Raw genomic sequence first — 17,668 nt, forward strand, 5'->3', positions numbered from 1 at the left:
GAACAGTGCAAAATTCATCAAGACATGGTCAGTATGACAGGGGTCAGCCTCTCTTGGGACAATTTTGTATCCTTACTTCACTCAACAGTAAAAGAGACTCTTGAAATAGGTATGCTCAGGAGCCACACAATGAAATTTTGAACCTAAAAGAGAAAAAGGTGAAGGATATGAAGCATAATTGCAGGTGGAGGCTGGAAGAAAGTAAATACCATTCAACTTGAAAAAATAATTTCACACACTAGCAAACAAAAATGAAATTTATAAGAAGTTTATTGGATTGGTAAAATGTAATAAAAAAGCATTTGTGATACTTTTTCTGCAAAGAAAAAAGGCATCTGGCGATTTTGCATATTTATTTTCCCTTACAAAACATTTGAAAAGCATAACTGATAAAAAGGATAACAACTGAAAGAGCAGAGCAAAGAGGAAAATACATCTCAATATAATTGGATAATGCATAATAAAAATACAGAAAACACATGCTTAAAACAGCTTTCATTCTCTTACTGTAAAAAGTCATTTTACGTGTTGAATAAAAAATATATGCCGGTTGCTCTGAAAATTGCAGTTTAGAAGAGGTAACTAGCTGAGAACAAAATATATATATCTATATATATTTATAAATATAGAAAATGTGTATATGCTGCATCTGTCCTCAGAACAAATTGGAATAAATGATTTTCAATTCATGCACACAAGTTATCAGAGAAAAAACTTCATTTATTGCTTAGCAGATCGATCCTGTAAGGTGCTGATTGCATTTCCTGAGTGCCCTCAAAGCCCTGTGGAAGTAGTCAGTGAGGGAGACAAGTGGCCAGATGGGTTCAGTGACAAGGGAGGCTACTCAGCAGCTCACAGGAGGTGCACTCAGCAAGTCACAGGAATCCGGGAAATTCCAATGGCAGCAGGATTAGGCCCCCCACAGACTTGGGTAGTGCTTTTGCTCAGCAAGGTGTAAAATGTACCCCCAAGCTCTGACAGACAGGAGACCACTCCTAAAAGCTCAAGTAATGTTACTTCATTAGGATCCGAGGGCATAGGGTGTACAGCAGAAGCATTCCTCATATAGGAAGTGCTTCCTTGTGCCCCTCCCTGCCCAGATCCCTAGGCTAGTGATTCACATTTAAAAGGAAGATGCTGCCCACACCATGGAGAGCCTGTCTGCTGACACTGGACAAGGAGGAGAGTAGCCAGTCACACTGCCTCCCAACTGCAACAAAGGCAACAATGCAAAACCTTCTCCATCTCACGGGCTAAACCAACAACCACCCTGAAGCTGAAACACCACCTCAAACCACTGTGAACTACTGCACATCCAGTACAGATCATCCCCGGTGAGCCCTCGGAGCACACAGGTCTGCAACTGGCAGGGAGAGGCCAAAGCATAGCAGCTACATAGGGCAAATACATTCCTGGGGACACTTCCTCCTTGCAGTCTAAAAGAGCTGAATCATTCTCCCAGCCTTTAGGGGGTTCTCCATGTAGCCAAGAGGAATCCTTCTGGAATGACCTATGTGTGGTTCAGACCCCCTTGTATCTGCCAACAGGTAAAGCCAGTGTGGGAGACTGAGCTCTGAAACTTGACAAACCTCTGCTGTTTGTTCTCTTCTGGAAAGTGACTTCAATAAATGCAGAATTAGTACTCAGTGTCTCTCATTTGACTAACTAGAGGGAAGGCACTGGAGGCTGCTTTCCAGGCTCTCTGACTGTCTAAAACACAAGCTGTGGCATGGAAAAGTATAGGACCATTAAGGAAGCTGGTGTCTCTCCAAGGCAGATCCTTTCGAGCAAGACTATGAGAGAAAGTCCAGCCATTACTTGGCTCTGCCCATACCTCTACCAATACTCAGTTCTCACTTTCCAAAGAGACAGTAGAGGTAGTCACAGTGGTGCAGTTCAGAGCATCAAAACATCAAATCTTTCCCTTCACTGCATTTCCAATACTCCTTGCATTCCCTATCTGATCACAGCAGGGAAAATTTTCCTAAAACATTATTTTGAGGATTGAAAACGAGAGCATACCAGTCTTTTTAATAGAGTAGCACCAATCAAACTTTGGTTCACCTTCAGATTTTCTCTTCTAGCATTATATAAAAAATGAGTGATGTAGACTTCATTAGAGACATTATTAAGGGAATAAATTCTTCAGGTATGAATGACTCTAGAGTTCTGCCCCGGAAGAGATATTTGAGGAGATATACCCAAGTACCTCTGCTACAGAACAGTTGCCCACCAGACAACAGGGTGGGTAAAGCAAGACAAGCTGCACTAATGGGATGAGCCATTGCTTTGCTTATCCCCATGGAGAACAGATGCTCAGAATTAGCCTCTTGCTTCTCTTCTCCATCACCCTCCTAGTTCCCATCTCTCTGCTGCCCATAAAGGAGCACAGCAGGTCTCTGAAAAGGCACACTGTGAAGAAAGTGGAATACTTTACTTACTTTTTGTAAAGGCAGCTCTGTCAGTAGCCTACTTGTCACCTTGCTGGTTGTTCTGTTGAGATGCTTGTCAGGAGCTTAGCTACTCAGGCACATTAGAAATACTCCTTTTTAGGTGGATAAAGCAAAGAACTAGATCAGACTTGGGGGACAAGGCACAAAATGTCCATTTGCAAAACTGAAATGGGTTTCCAACCCACACAGAGCTGTCAGTAAAGCACTGGCAGATGCAAAAAAGAGCTCCAGTTTGGATTTTCAATGGGTACCATCTCAACACAGTTGAAACTCAAACTACAACCTCCGGCGGTGCATTTCAGTGCAAACTGCTCTTATCTCATGCAGCCCTGAATGAAACATTAGCACAAAGGCAGCCTAATTGGAACAGGATCTTCTCTTCCCTCCCTGCAAGTCCTCATCATTGCACACAATCCCATAGCTAACGGCAAAGAGAAAACAGCTGATTCTGGCAAAACACTCACACTAGGAAGGCAGGACCAAGCCCTAGGCTGGACACAGACTCACCATGGGGAGCAGCACTGGCTGTGGAGAGGATGAGGCTGACCTTTCTCCCTTAGCAGGCCTTCCTCACTCCCATGCTGCAGCAGTGTGGAAAGCTGGAGCTGGAGCAAATGTCTGCAGAGAAGATGCTGGGCTCTGGCTTAGTTTAGGGAACAGAGGGTATAATTTTTTTCCTTGTATGCCACCAAGGAAGATGATAAAAGCAACGAGAAACTACGCTGAATGGCCATCTCCCTTTCATTTTGAAATCTAAGCATTTCCCCCAGTAAAGGCATTCCTGCCATGTAGAATTCCTATTCTGAAAACTTCTCTATATCAGACTGGAACATATTCTTATTGCATTTGCTGGTTCCAAATTCTAGGTAAGCACTCCTAGACAGAACTACTGTTTTCATTCAGTGCCCATGCCAAAGTGGCTCCATACCCTATGGGGACCAGGGCAAGACTACAACTCAAAAAACGAAAGTAAAAATAATGATACCTTGAAAAAGCACATGGTCCTGATTATAAAAAATGCTGAATAAGCAAAGCTACCATGGAACAAAATCAGCAGGAGACATAGGAACAGCCATTAAAATAAAAAATCAGAGCAATCCTGCCCTTTATTTTCTTGCCACATTATTATTTTCACCTCTCTCTTCTCACAGATGAAGTGGGGCAAGCCAGTTCTTTTTCCTTTTCAAGCTGGCTTTGCTCTCTGGGCTGTCACGCTGCTGGCACAGCCCTGCGGAGACAGGACTTCCCGCACTTCAGGGGAATGCTGAACTGGGGCTATTTTTTAAACATCAAACTATTCCTGTTCACTGTACACTCTGCTTCCAAAAATAAAACAAGCATCCAAGTCTTTAAACAAGTAGATGGACCTTTTAAAGTCTCATAACAATGTTTTAAACCTGGGGTAGGAGGGACGGGAACGGGAATACATTTTCCTGCTAATTGGAAATAATGAAACCGATGTTTGTGGATATGAAATGCTGGGTAATAACAAATCAGAGGTCTGTGGCTGAGCCTGTTCTGCCAGCCAGCCTTTGTGAGAAAAAGAGAGCAAGAAAGGGTTTTTTTCTTTGCATTGATGAACTTAAAATGAAAGCAGGGGCAATACATGGGAAGGAAAAGGGTAGACAGGTACAGGGTATGGAAATTATTTGCCTGGAGCAACCACAGAAGTAGGCAGAAAAATGGCAAAAATAATGTCTCCTTATTTCTTTAGCCCTGATTCCTAAAACTAGTTTGAGAATGAACTGGGGGAAGGGGAGGAAGGAGCAGCAATTTGAACACAGCAGATGCTCCAGTTAAACCATATCTTCCCAAAGAGGAACCGAGGGTGGGGGCAGGGGAGATGGCTATTATTAATGTCCTTCCGTATATAGCAAAACAGACATCCTGCATAATGGCAACACAATACATCAATAATAGCCCAAGAATAGCTTCCTACCGGTTTTTTCCCCCTGACAGTTAGAAACATAAAGAGAAAAATCAAGCTGCTGAGATAAATAGCTGAGTCTCCACCCCCACCTCAAATTGCCTTGGCATATTTTAAGAGATAAATGGTTCTATGAGAAATTTAAATAGCTTTCTCTTTTCTTTTTTGGCAGCTGCAGGAACTGGGTCAGGTGTAGAAATTATTAATTTAGAAGCCTGAAAAACGCATGTTTGAAACTAAGTTTTTTTTTTCCCTTTAAAGCATCAACTTTCTTAGAAGCAGAGTTACAAAAAAAAAAAAAAAATTGAGGCGTATTTTTTAAACAGAAGTCAGGATAAAAATAATGAAATAACAGTGCAGGCTGTACAAAAGGGACAATTTGTTTAACAGTTTAATGGACATTAAAAGTATCCATAGTAGATTGTTAATGGGTTTTATTGCAGAGTGCTGTATTTGCTTAATGGCTTTCATTCCTCTTGATCAAACATAACACTGGGAGTCTGCCTTGAGGAAAAAGTCTGGGGGGCACCATTCTGTAGCTTTACCCAAAGTTTAGTGCATGTTTCCAAATAGACAAGAGATTACTGCAAAGTGACCAGGACCAAACACTCCCATGAGGAGCCCATTATTCTCTTGCACAGGTCTCAGAACTGACACCCCAGGGAGTTAATCTGCTTGAGGCTGTGCTTGCTGGTGCTCAGAGCTGGTGAATCTGGTACTGAACCACGGGTAAATCACTGCCTTTCCCCTCCCACTCAAGTTACTCTTGCTTTCCACATTGATACCAGGATTTGTAACACAGCTTTCTGCTCGATGCCAACAGCCATCTCCCTCCTCATGCCATATGGGGAAGGATCTCTTTGCAACCATAAAACTTTGAATCTTATAGAGAAAAAAGGTGAAATCCTTTAGGAACAGCTCAGAAGAAAGAAATGCTGATGAACTATCTCACAGGAGAGTACACCAGTTAAGAGCTGTAAAAGGTTCAAATTTCCAGTCCCATAAAGAACTCTGAGGTCTTGAAAGATACCCAGTTGGCAGGCAGCCCACTTCCTCTGCTGCACGGCTGTTCCTCGTGCTCTGTGTCCCAAATCAGGTGGATACCTGATAGGGAGGAAGACTCCCTTGTTTATATTTACTGCACCTCTCAGGGCTCATGGCTCATGCTCTCCTTCCCTTAGTGACCAATCAAAAATTTAGAATGGTGACAGAGAGGCAGATGTAAATAGAACTGCAGTGCCTAGAAAGTCAGAGCACAGATAGGATCAGAAGACAGACTGTAATTACAGGCCCTGCTACTTATTACATAGGCCAGTTGGGCTACATGAGCCTTTGGTGGAAACTTCCTGTGCAATTAATAAAGGAGAAACAGAATACTTTTGCAATCACTTTTCTAGCTTTCACTGTGGGGGTCCAGTCCTGCCATCCTGGATTAGCTCTGATCATAGACAATTTTTCTCTGCATAAAATGAAGGCATCTGTTCTGTAAGACTAAAAAAAGAAAAAAAAAGAGAAAAAGACAAAACCCTCATTGCAAACCTACACCATGCGCTCAAGAAGGAAAGGAAACTGATCCTGATCCCCCCCAGATCGTAATCTGACAATGTTTTCAAGGCATCTGGCAAAAAGGAAGAAGAAAGAAGAATGCTATGAAATATTTAAAATCCTACTTCTGTCAAGAATACATAAGAAAAGAAAGGTGAGTTTGAAAGGGCTGCATTATTTGTAAGGTAAAACCTGAAAGCACCACCTTTTGCATAGAGGCACGAGGTGCCCTTGGCCTGAGCCAGAGCGGTCCTGAGAACAAACACCAGGCACTGATTCAACAGGGACTGGCGTGACGAAGTCAAGGCTGGGTGTGAGGGACCAAAGCACTGTCCTGCAACACCCTGGCATGTACCATGGGACACGTGTTGATAATACAGCAAAACAGCTGCACCTTTGCAGCCAGCAACTCATCCTCCTCATCCAAAGCTTGAATCAGATTTCCAAGAGCATGAGAAACAGAGCATGCCCAGGGGAGGACTTCTCCTAAAGGCACTTTTTTTACTGCTGAGATTCTCACCAAAGAGACTTCCAAGGAAGGGGAGAGTGCCCTGTGAGATCTCAGATGCATCAAATGACACTTTGCTTTGCTCCTGCACCCAGGATATTGCCCTTCCCAATCTCAAAGCCCCGCTGGTATAGAGTATCTTTGCAGAAAGGTCTCATCTGGGCCTGACCACTGGGCTGATCCCAACTCTATCACAAGAAGCAGGCACAGAAAAGGGCTGGATGTGCCCAGCTGTCATCAGGAGGGAGCCCCCAAGCAAATATTCAGGAGTTCCAATGCTCACCTGAACATTTTTCATGGTTACATCCACCTGCCTGCAGCACAGTCCCAGCAGAAACTGTAACAGACTTCAGGACTGGTACTGGGCATATAAATGGGATCAAAATAATCCTGAAATGCTGAAAAAAAAGACACTTTGGAACAAAACTGGCACAGCCACAATCCCCACAATGCTTGTGTAAGAGAGAAAGAAAGAATCCCTAGAATGTATTTATCAAAAGCCATTTTATGCAGATTTTTCCTTCTGAATATTTAAAACATGGTGAATATTAAACTTCAGAGATTCTTAATATGTTCCAAAGCCCCACGGACCTTTGAAATGCTAGCTCATCAATATGCAGCATCTAATCTTGTCAGGAAAAAAAAAAATAAAGAGGGGGAAAAAGAAAAGCTATTCATCCTCTGCACACAGAGGTTACAGAGAGACTCCCAAGGAAAATAAAAAATAAACAACCAACTTCCAGCATCTTATGCAATAGGTTAAATTTACTCTGGTTGGGAAAGTTTCACTTTCTGCAAGAGAGAAAGTGCCTGTACGTGCATAGCTACTGGAAGCTTCTTCTGAAGTGTGAGGCTGAAACTGCGTAGCTGGATTACAGTAAGTAGTTTATTAAAAAAAACAAGGCTTGTGGCTTTGCCTCTTGTTCCAGTCCAATGCAGTCTCAGGATCCCCTCTCCAAAGGCCAGCAGACAGTGCGCCACCTAAAAATCCATTCTAGTCCAAAATGCTGTGGTTGAAATGGTTTTGCTTGTTTATAAAGTTTAGTGTTTCGTATCGCTTGCATCTGACCTTCAGCAGAAAGAAAAGCTCAGTTAAATTGTGCAAATATGTACCAAATGGGAGCAAGGGAAGGCAGCCAAAAATGCTGCATGAGCTTTTGCAGGGCTGCAGCCTTTTAGGAGCACCAGTTAGATGAACTGGATGAGAGGCCAAATTGATTTAGGCTCCAGGCAGGAGCTTAAAACACCATGACATCCAAATTCACAAAGAAAATGTTCTGTTACTGCAACCCCAAATTTCCTGCACATGAAAACACTGTTTTCTTTCATCTTTAGTAGATGCTCGTTCTGTAATCCGACATTTAAAAATGAACAAACAAACAGGAGTCAGCTGACAAAGGATTCTTGCTGGTGAATGGAAGTAGGTCACTCTGAGTATTTAGCCTTTACAGTCTGGCTTAATATTAGTGTTGTACACAGAACAGTAACAAAACTGCACTGGAGACAAGGAAAGACTCTAATTTTGTCTTTTCTGTGAAAATTAGCATTAACGTTCTGCATTAACATGCAATGCTTCCCCAGCACCCGATATCTGGTTAATTAAAATAAAAACCACAACCACAAAGCAAACCACACACTAAATTAAACAGCAACAAAAAACCCTTACTGGTCAGCCTGCATTTAAAGACATCTCAGTATGAGTAATTGGGGAGAGAGGAATTTTCCTGAAGGAACATAAAAGAAAATGAAAGCTCTACATACAAGACCAAATAAAATCTTCTGTCTCTCACGAATGCAAATTCTGGCTGCCCTTTTACACAAACATATTAAGGGAATATAACTGGAGGAAAAAAAATAAAAGAGGAAAAGCTAATAAAATAATTTTTGAGGAAAAAAATATTTAAAAAACAAACTATCCTTCAAACACATTTCTTCATGGTAAATCCCTGCAATCATGTGGTTCTAAATTACATGGTTAAATATGACTGAAAAAGTAAGGCACAATTTCATAATCATTTTAAAAGCAATAATTATAACAATTTTCTTTGATATCCATATGGCAGGCCACTGATACTAAGGACGCACAAAACTACTTGATTAAAGATCTGAACAAGTTTTTCCAACTACCAGCTGAGACTCACAATACCTCAGTGAAGTAAGTAAGAAACCATTTTACTGCAAAGATGAGTGCACATTGAGGACATGGAAAAAGTGGGTAAGAGAGTGGTTTGTGGACAAGGGGAGGCAGAGGCAGGAAAGCAGACACCCCAAGTGTGATGTTCCTGGGGAGGGACTCTAACCCCTGGAAATGTAAAGGTAATGCCACCATTGGGGCTTCTGTTTCCTTCCTCATTTTCTAAAACATCTAAGTAGGATAACAATACTGGACAAATAGCAAAATTAAAAAAAAAAAAAAAGTTTTAACTGGATGCTCTTGCTACCGTGATAAATCCGGTGCTTCCACGCGTTACATGAAGCCAAAGGGACACGTAGTCAGGACTAAAGCCCAGTGCAGTGTGAGTAGCAACAGTCAATATTGCAGCCTGTATTTCTGCTCACTTATAGCCCCACAAACACCTGACGTGTGTGTGTATGCCAGACTGCTCTGCAAGGGTGGAACTTAGCTTTTCTTCAGACCACAGCAGAAAATTTCCAGGCTGAAGTGAGAGCTGCTCCTCAGTGTCCACCAGGAAACTTACTGAGGCTGTGCTTTTTCTCTTAGATTTTCAGATGCTGGATGAATGTTACAATTTCACATGTGTAAAGTCTGTTCTCTCTCAGGCTCCAAATGCCAGCTGGGCAACCAACTGTTGCAACTTCAAACTTGAAATGCTGAGGGAGACAGGTAATATTTCTAGAAATGTTTAAGGAAAAATGCCATTCCCAAGCCCAGAAAGGAGATGAAATTCAATCAGTATCTCTGGATTTTCATGGCAGCTGCCATAATGTGCCTATATTCTTCAGTAATTTCAGGGGAAAAATCCAAACAGAAAAGGACCCCAAGATAAAAACAAAGAAAAAAATTGCAGTTGCCACAGAAAAAGACACTGGCAGTCCCTACAGCCAGCCACTCCATGGCTTTAAGACGGATAAGAAAGATGAATCCAACAGAAGTAACACTGTTATTTTAAGAGTCACATTACTTGGATTGTTCTAACAAAGGAAACAGTGACTTCAAAATTAGCAAAACTAGTCAAAAATAGGAAAAAAAATCTTGTAAAAAGTTTCAAAGCTTTTTTTATTTCACCAGGTCCAATACTGAACCATTTCCCAAGAACATTTGCTTGGTTTTAAGTAGAATTTTTATCCAAAAATGTTTTCAAAATTGCAACAGAAACTTTAATTTACCAGCAGAAGAAATCCAAGAACTACAAACAACTGTGAAAGAAGACATGGGTCTTTGAAAATAAAAATATTTGTTAACAATTCTGAAATTTATTTAGATAAAAATTCAGTATAATTTTAATCATAACAGCAAAAAACAACCCCCAAAAATGTTGTGGGTAACATTGTAAAAAGAGAGAACTTCTCATTAAAAAAATTGCCCTTCTGCTATCACATAATTTAGTGTAAAAATTGCAACCAGCTCTAACTGGAAATAGTGTTCTCACAGCTCTCTTGGTTTGTATTTTACTAACCTCTGGGTTATTGAGCAGTTCCTGCCCTCCTTCCACAACAAACCCTCAGTTACCATTGCTGGTGTTTTCTCATGGGAATTTCACCACAGTGGGATGGTTCAGCACCCCTCTCCAAGAGCCCCAGCTTGCAGCATGGAACCTGTGTGAGGTGTTGTCCACCCAGGCTGCTGAACAAACAGCAGATCACCACTGTGACCCCACTGCAGGAACCAGACACCATTAGACACCAGTCAGCAACTCAAACCCTTTCTGAGCCACTCAGCTCAAGCATCAGGTGTCTAACATTTATCCTTGACATGGGATTTCTCTCAAGAACCTTCTCTTGGGTCCTTTTATCCACTGCCTTCCAGACTCTCCCAAAATCAAAAGGAACCAACTTTTATCAAACCTAAGCCAGGCAGCAGCCTGGGGGGGTCCAAAGAGATTTCAGACAGACTTGTTGCATATCCTCTTTAACAACCACCATTTCTTTAAAGACTCTTTTTTTTTCAATCTTCTCAGGCACATTTTGCTGATAGGCAGAAAGTCAACTTAAGGCCTGTGTTTTGTTAAAGCCTAGCTCATGCTATCAGGATGAACACTATTATGTAGAGTGACAAACACTTTGGTACTCCCACACCTCTATGATTAAGTCATTACTCAAGTGTTTTGCAGCCATGATAAAAATCTAAGAATTAAAATATTAACACCCCTCCCAAAACCAAAATTAAAGGTGTGTTATCTGATAGACTAAAGAATTGGTGTGGCTTTCTGTTTTTAAAAGCAATGTTCAATGAATAAAATAAGTGACAATAAAACCATCACATTCACAAAATACTAGTGTTAGCCTTGGGGATGTGCTTAAGGATTGGGCTGTAACCAAGGCAACCCAGTCTCCTGGAGAAAGTTTAAGTAGACAGTTTTAAAGCCATTGCTCAAAGATACAGTAAATCTGGCTGTAGGGCTACTTGTGACATATGGAAGGTGCCAGAACCACCCAACACAAAGCACTCATCTTTTAACAACTCGGCCTCCTGTCATCCAAATGTTACATTTGATCAGCTGTGGTGTTCTCTCCTGCAGCTGGCATAAGGGTGACACAGGAGCCATTTCCTGTCTTCTGGATAATTTGATAGAAATTTAACTGTGCCCACATCCTACCCAGATCAAATCTGTATGATCAAGGGATAAAGAACCAGTCTGGTATTAATGGCTTATGTCACACCATGCAATGGCTTTAAGTCTGCACTTAAACAAACCCCAGGGACATAAATATTTTGCTAAATTAGAACCTGATCCTGGGCCCTGTCTGGCCGCAGAAATCATGGGATCAGGCCTGACTTGCCAACAAATGCTAGACAAAGACAAAGCAGCATAAGCAGAAACTGCAGACTTGAACAGAAATGTTGGGGTGATCTTCCAATTCTTTCTGAAAGGAACAGTTTGGACATGACCACAGCCACAGATGATGGGAATTTTTGTCATGGCTAAGAAGGTCCAACTTGAGAAAAGCAACATCTCTTTGGCAAAAAGACTCCTTCTTTGGAACAGATAAACATGATATTTTATAAGTATGTGATAAATATTGTGATGAAGCCATATCCCAGTGGTTCTTAATTGCAGTGCAATTGAGATAAATCCAACCAGCATTTCTTATTAAATCCTGAAGCATCAGCAGAGAGATTTCCATATACATGTGGGTGATGAGAGCCACTGTGATACAATATCTTTCAAATATAGTTATAGCAATTTTGGAAAACAAAACCACACAGAATAAAGAAGAGGGTTTTAGACACTCCCTCCTTCCAACAGGCAGATGGCTTTGGTGTCTAGGGGAGAAAAAAAACCCCATCATAATACCTTTGCACAGATGTGTCAGGTCTAGAAACCAGCCACAGCACCTCAAACATCAACACTGTTCAATCTTTGTCAATCATATTTCATCCATGAAGTATTTAATGCTTGAAAAGTTTGGCTCTCACCTCCCTGCATGCCAGCCCAACTCGCCACAGCACTCCCATAACAGAGAGGATTCAGAGCTGGATCTCCTGGCTGGCCATGTGCATTGGAATGGGCTGGAATCCCAGGACTACATACCAGCACACTTTTCTGGAAAGAGAAAATAGAGCTCCAGAAATCAGTAGTTTGTGCTAGTCTGTGACTAGTTTAATCCCCATAATGTCTCTGGGAAACTGCAAAGAAGCTCTCTCATGCAGAGGGCAGAAGACAAGGAGTCACAGGACTTGCTCCGGTCCAGCCTACGGCAGGGCCATAAAAAGCCCAAAGGCTCTGAACTCAGTCCTTAGCCTAGGCCACATTCTTCTGGAAGGCACAGCAGCTTGAGAGTCTCATCAGCCACTTGAATTAACACTCACAAGAGTAAGGAAGATCACAGCTACGTTTTCTGCCTGATGAACGGCTCATTCTGCACTCAAATTGCATCACATTATCACCTGTGCTTGTATCCCAGCACTGACCTCCCCTGTTCTTGCAGGGTTAGTTCAAACTAGATTTGCTCAGTATTTAAAAGGTTTTTTGGACTGGTGGTGGTGCAGACTGCGTGTCAAGAAGCGAGCTCAGAAGGACCTTACATGCCATGGTTCAAGGGAGCAGGAGCCCAGGTGGAACCTGGGGGTAGCCAGGGTGCCAAAAAATCTGTTTATGTCTGAGGCAGTAACATTCTTGCAGGCCAGGCTAGAAATCCAGTATAAAAAGTCAAAATGCTTCAGCACAGCCCCTACTGTGGTGAAGGAAGTCTTCTGCTCAATGATGCCACCCTTCTACAAAGAAGGATTTATTTCAAGCTGTGAATTTTGGGAAACTTCCCTGACACTGGTGAAGTTTGCCAACATATAAACCATGTAAGGAATGGAGGTTTCAGACTGGTATTTCTGTATTTGAATTTACCACAGACAGCTGAAGCTACTGAATATCACAGTGCTCTTCCAGAAAGTTTAGTGCTAAACTGAAAAGAAATGCACCGTATGCAGGAGCTGCAGTATCACATCACAATTTTTCCTTTGTCTCCTATCAGTTAAGCTCATCTAATTTTTCTTTTCAGCATTAGTGGATATAATTATTCTCTATAAAAGAAGCCTGATACAAAGAGGAAAGCACTACATTCTTACTGTTTTTCAGCGGGATGCATGAAAGAAAGATCTGGTAACTTACTCTTGTACAGTTACATTTTGTCAGTTTTATGGTCCATCAGCCTGCAACTGTTTCAGTTCTGCTTCTTAATTTAAGTGCAAAGAAAGTTATTTTCCTTGATTACATCTGCAAATAAGATATTAATGTCAATTCAGTGATATGAAAATTACTCCCTCACTATGTAATTTGCACCTTAGTTATTATGGGTTTCATGAACAAGACTATTATAGCTGCTCAGAATGCCATGGATTTCTAATTTTTTTATTTGTTTTTAATTAACCAAACTAAAAAAACCCAAAGAAACCCTAAATCCATGATCATGTGAAAGAAAAGGATTATCTGTGCCTAGGTTTTATTTACCTTGGGATATATATTGATTCTGGACTGAAGATGAAAATGCTGCTGCTGGCCCAGCACTCTACTGCCATGAATTTCACAGAGGCAAGTTAAAAGTGGCTGGGATGAAAATGGAAGAGGAAAAAAAATGCCTGCTTTCTGGAATGGCATAGTGAAGGGTTTAATACCACCTTTAGCTTTCTTAGGATGAAAACTGAACATGTATTTAGGATAATTTTTTTGCTGTTGTTGAAACAAGACCTTATTTTTTAAATTGAAAAATACAGATCACACGTGTTAACATCAGACAAATGTGTATCATCCCAAAGCCTGATTGAATCCCTGCTACTGTTGAAGGAAAATCCTCCCACTGCAATAACAGGAGGTGGAAAAAGACTTTATTGCTTGAATATCTGCCCAGAGACCAACACTGCCAGTGGTCCCACTAGAATGGGCTCTATGAGAGGGTGGCGTAAGATTTTTTTGAGCATCGCTTTGCACTGCAGTTCTATGTAGTCATTTTTATCTTTTTTTAACCACTGGGATTTCAGAAATGTGTTTCCAGCCCCACATCCCTAAATATCTTCTCCAGGGACATGACTGGCTTATGCCTCTGGTAAATCAAAAGCATGTTGTGTGTGTGTAGTGTGTAGTGTGTAGTGTGTGTGTGTAGTTTGTGCAAGCTCACATCTTTCTGTGATTTCTCATACATTGTGAATTGGAAGCATCACTTCTGAATAAATTTATGCAATAGCTAAGTAGATTTTCATGAATAAAAGAAAAACACTATTGAACTGGAAGGGAATGGAGACAAGTAAGGGCCTAAGAAAAGACCAGTCTGTGTCCCAAGGATACAAGATCACAGCCACACTCAGCTGCAGTACAGTTGCAGTTACACTGTTTGTGTTAATGCTGGGTCTGCTCTCACACCTTCTCGGACAGTGGAGCTACTTCTGCTGGTGACACAGATCCTATTAAAGTTATCAGCAGACATTGAAGTCCAATGACTTCAGTGAGAGCTGCTCAGGTTCTCAAAATAACTTGGGAGAAATAACTACCTCAACCATCTTTCACCCTTTACCTTCATAAACTTCTTAAGAAACAGGAATCAAACACAGAAGCATAGCAAGGACCATGTTCAGACCTTCTTATACAGGCAGATAACTTAGGTGCTGTGACCCTTAACTCCATCAGCTGCAGACAGAACAGCTGCTCTGACTCACTCACTGCCCTCCTGGACACTTGTGTCTAAATTAGGTGCCTGTCATGGGCAGTCTGAACATGGCTTCTCAAACTGCCCTCTTGTTCCAAGGCCTTCCAGTTTTACTTTTTTTTTTTCTTTTTTTTTTTTTCCTTTTTTTTCAATAACAGAGATTCAGACCCTAGGCTGGAAAGAAATCATGCAAAGCTTGTGCAATATTCCCCAATGGGCATCCTGGGGAGGGTCACAGTTGATACTCAGAGATCAGTGCTGGCCTTGGCAGTCAGAGCCTGGATCCGAGCGGAGTTGCAGGTCTTGCAGAGGATGTGCCCGTCCAGAGGGTAACAGCCCTGATTGTCCCCTTCAGACAGGAGGCCACCACAGTCCTAGGAAATAGGTGAGCAGGAAGAGCAAAGTAAATAAGAAAGAACAAGATTAAGCAAAGAATCTATTAGTCAAAGAAACTCTCTCCTCACTCTCCACCTTGTAACAGGATCCAGCCTGAGTCAGTGCAAAGCATGAAGCTGAGGTACGTGATGTCTTTTACGATTAAGCCATTTTCTGATAAGAGACAATGCTGCAGAGAAGATGGGTTCCCAAGCTCCCTGCTGAATTTAATCCAATTGAAAATAAAAGGAGATTATTCCCTTCACATTTCTGAGGAAGCAAAGGTCTTTAGCATTGGAGAAACATCAAACTAAAGCACATATTTATTAATTCAAAAAAAGGATAAAAAAGAAGCATCACTGGGAAAAAGTTTAGTACCAATATCTGACTATAGGTTATCTCCTTCGGAAGAGTTAATGCTATGAAGTTACAGCCTCTGTTCCAGGAGTGGCAGCTGAGAAAAGCCCCTGACTGTCACCCTTTACCAGAAGTGTCATCTGTGTTTGTATTACAATTGGCCAAAAATGTTGTGGCAAAAAGGAGGATGTCAGACAGGAACATGGAAACCCCACTCCAAGGCCCCCAAGCCTGCTCCAGAGACTTCAGCCTATAAGCTTTATGGCTGAGTATAGCTGCTAGGAAAGTTAGGAATTATCCACACTTTGGGATCAAGCAATTGCTTGGCCTGGGACTGCTGATGGATCCATATGTGTGAAGGTCTGGGTATCTCAGCAACCAGCATGGGGACGTGCTGTATGATGAATTAGGCTCTACAAAATTTAGTGTAAGAATGCCCCAGCATCTTAAAAAATAATGGCCCTAAGTCATGGGCTGGTATGTCAAGGTCAGATTGAGAATTGAACCAGATGCCTCAAGTTTCAGCCTAGACCTTTAAACCTTAGTCCATCCTTCTTTCCAATTAAGGTTATTAAAACCTGCAACTGCAATAAGAAATATATTTGGTCTCATTTTCTTACCCTGCCATCTGGCTGATGTATTATCCAACAAGTAACACCAGCACTGAAGAATTCTTGAAGGTTCCCTAACACAGCTGTTCCCACATGCTAATTGCTTTAAGGTGATTTTTATTCTGTCTTCAGACTCTTACCATCAAAATTACATGAAGTGTGTAATGAAACTGAACAGGAAAAGTAGCATAAAAAGCATTGCACAAAACAAGAATGATCATGTTTATTTGTCCATTAAAATTCTTCAACCCAGAGCCATATGCTGAGTTTCCTGTACAATCTTGCTCGAATCCTAACATGCATTAGCTTTCATTTTAAGAACATAAAAATGAGCTACATTTGCGTCCAGGCTATAATTTATGAAGCTCTCCAGTATTAAGACCTAATTGCCTGAGTTACATTCTTTTGCTCTTCTAATGAACCTGTTATAAACAAGGGACCTGACTTTCCTCTCATTTGCATGGATACAAATGAGGAAAAATTCCTTGCTTGCTGAAGTCAATGAAGTAATTTGACTGTAGAGCCAAGTTACAAGAAGGTATGCCTGTTCTGTGGGCAATGTGAGGTGGTGATGAAGTTAAGCCATGCTTAACTTGCTTTCTGTCCCTGCTGTGCCTGGAATACCAACCTCGCATCGGTAGCACTGGACATGGAAGTCACGATCCAGGGCAACAATGCGCACGGTCTCCTCTTGTCCCGGGGCTGGCATGATGGGCTCCTTACACACAGAACACCTCGGGGCAAATTTCCTGAGGGAGCAAGAGACAGGCACAGTCATCCTCAAACCTGGAGCAAACGTTTTTGTTAACTGGACCAGCCAGCCAGAAATGTGTGAATTTGCACCAACACACACACACATGTATGTGCACACACAACACAGGCTGGAGCTCTGCACAGCTCCCTTCTGGAAAAAAAAACAGGCAGGAGCACTTCAGTCTTACAAGGCAATTTCAGGCATGTAGGATATTAAAGCACGTTTATTAGGAGAGGACTTACAGAACTTCTGACAGACAGCAAAGCATTTTGCCTGCCCTAATTAACAACTAAAGTGCCTCTTGAATGACCCTCAATTGTGGCACCTATGCACTGCCACAACCCTCAGCCTCTACGAAAATCCATGCAAATCCCAGAGTTATAAAGATGACCAGGATCTGCTTCAAGAGCATCTCTTGAAAATAAAAATCAAACTATTAAAATTGGGAGATTAGAACAAATAGTTTAAAACTCTAAAAAGAAATGGTAAAAAGAACTGCCTTGCACTAACACTAATTTGTTGAGGTTTATGTCATCCCCTTTAAACTTTCAAGCCATTTTACTTATGCCCACAGAAGCACATTTCTGGCTGTGCTCACTCTCAGACAAGAAGCATCAGGGCAATTCTGACTTGCTGCAATTTCTAGCAAAAACCTGCTCAGTTATCCAATAGGGTACTGTCCAGGCTTAAAAGGGAACAGGTCTGGGTGCAGAGACCCCAATGTTCTCTCTTCCAGTCAGCCTGACTTCCAATTGTATAGTGACAATAACTCACTGCATGAAGAGACTGACTTGAATCACAGTCAGCTCAGGGATCAAGAGA

General features: G+C 41.6%; 1 protein-coding gene across 16 annotated transcripts in view; it reads right to left on the minus strand.

The window, feature by feature from the left end:
* Window positions 1-252: 252 nt before the first annotated feature.
* Window positions 253-17,668, minus strand: part of LPP (LIM domain containing preferred translocation partner in lipoma) — a 370,626-nt gene continuing 353,210 nt past the window's right edge. For all 16 annotated transcript variants that reach the window (XM_059855503.1, XM_059855515.1, XM_059855514.1 and 13 more), the window contains 2 exons: window positions 16,721-16,841; window positions 253-15,123 (listed from right to left, as the gene is read on the minus strand). In XM_059855503.1, coding sequence (XP_059711486.1) covers window positions 14,995-15,123; window positions 16,721-16,841 — 250 coding nt within the window. In that variant the 3' untranslated portion in view covers window positions 253-14,994. The remainder of the gene's footprint in view (window positions 15,124-16,720; window positions 16,842-17,668) is intronic.

The sequence above is a fragment of the Haemorhous mexicanus genome, chromosome 10 (genome assembly GCF_027477595.1).
Source record: "Haemorhous mexicanus isolate bHaeMex1 chromosome 10, bHaeMex1.pri, whole genome shotgun sequence".
In the NCBI taxonomy this organism is placed as follows: Eukaryota; Metazoa; Chordata; class Aves; order Passeriformes; family Fringillidae; genus Haemorhous; species Haemorhous mexicanus.